At 44.6% G+C, this 1,158-nt stretch overlaps 1 protein-coding gene across 1 annotated transcript; it reads right to left on the bottom strand.

Annotated features, from left to right (window-relative positions):
• Window positions 1-215: 215 nt before the first annotated feature.
• On the bottom strand, window positions 216-940 carry LOC122694001 (stathmin-2). Its single transcript, XM_043902096.1, has one exon. It carries the CDS (start codon window positions 893-895, stop codon window positions 356-358), a length of 540 nt encoding a protein of 179 aa, XP_043758031.1. The 5' UTR covers window positions 896-940; the 3' UTR covers window positions 216-355.
• Between the last annotated feature and the right edge of the window lie 218 nt (window positions 941-1,158).

Raw genomic sequence — 1,158 nt, forward strand, 5'->3', positions numbered from 1 at the left:
TGTCTGTGATGTTATCTCTGTGATATGACTGATTATACTTCTGTTTCAGGGTCCACACTATAGCTTTCCCCTTCCAAGTAACATTGATTACCTGCCCTATTAGGGAAAAGAATAATGATGCCCTAAGTATTGCAAATTTATAAAGCTTTAATGTCTGCATATCGATTGATTCTTTTTTTTTTTTTTTTTTTTTCCGCATTGATTTTTTTTTTTTATTTTTGATTCTGTTTTTTGTTTTTTATAATGAGTTCTTTTTAAACCATGTCATACATTTCCCATACTGATATCGCATGATCCATTATAATATAGGCAGGGGGATTTACTAATGGTGGGGCGTGCCATACCCTCCGTCGCTTCAGCCAGACAGTTCGACCTGCAGCTCCTTGTTCCTGCGCACCTCCGCCGCATGCCTCTCCTTTTCCTGCAGACGTTCAATAATAGCAGCTAGATTCGCCTCACGGTTTTCCTTGATTTGTTCCATCTTCAGGATCAGCTTCTCCTCTGCCATCTTGCTGAAGTTGTTGTTCTCCTCCAAAGCCTTCTGGAGGACCTCTCGCTCATGTTCCCGCTTCTCCGCCAGTTGTTTCAGCACCTGAGCCTCCTGAGACTTTCTTCTTTCCTCTGCAGCCTCCAGTTTTTTCTGGATCTCCTCCAGGGACAGGTCTTTCTTCTTGGGAGAAGCTAAAGTTCGTGGAGCTTCTGAGATGGGAGATGGTGGTTTTAAGATCAGCTCAAAAGCCTGGCCGGAGGCACGCTTGTTGATTTGCTTCACTTCCATATCATCGTAAGTATAGATGTTGATGTTGCGAGGTTCCGGGTAGAAGCAAGAGCAGATCAAGGACAGCATGGACAGTTCCTTCATTTTTTCCTTGTAGGCCATTGCTGTTTTAGCCATTGTAGGGATGTGCAGATGCTGAGCGGTGGCGAAGGCGGAGGGTCCGGCTCCGATTGATTCTTATACTCTGATTTTTTAGTAATTTAGAAAGGAATCTTTTATATATTTATTTATTTGGTTTTGATTCTGCTGGGTCTTAGTTGGGGTCTTCTGCGGTGGCTCAGGCAGGGTCAGGAAGATCCCCTGGAGGAGGGCATGGTAACCCACTCCGGTATTCTTGCCTGGAGAATCCCATAGAAGAGGAGCCTGGCGGGCTACAGGTC

The sequence above is a fragment of the Cervus elaphus genome, chromosome 5 (assembly GCF_910594005.1).
Source record: "Cervus elaphus chromosome 5, mCerEla1.1, whole genome shotgun sequence".
Lineage (NCBI taxonomy): Eukaryota > Metazoa > Chordata > Mammalia > Artiodactyla > Cervidae > Cervus > Cervus elaphus.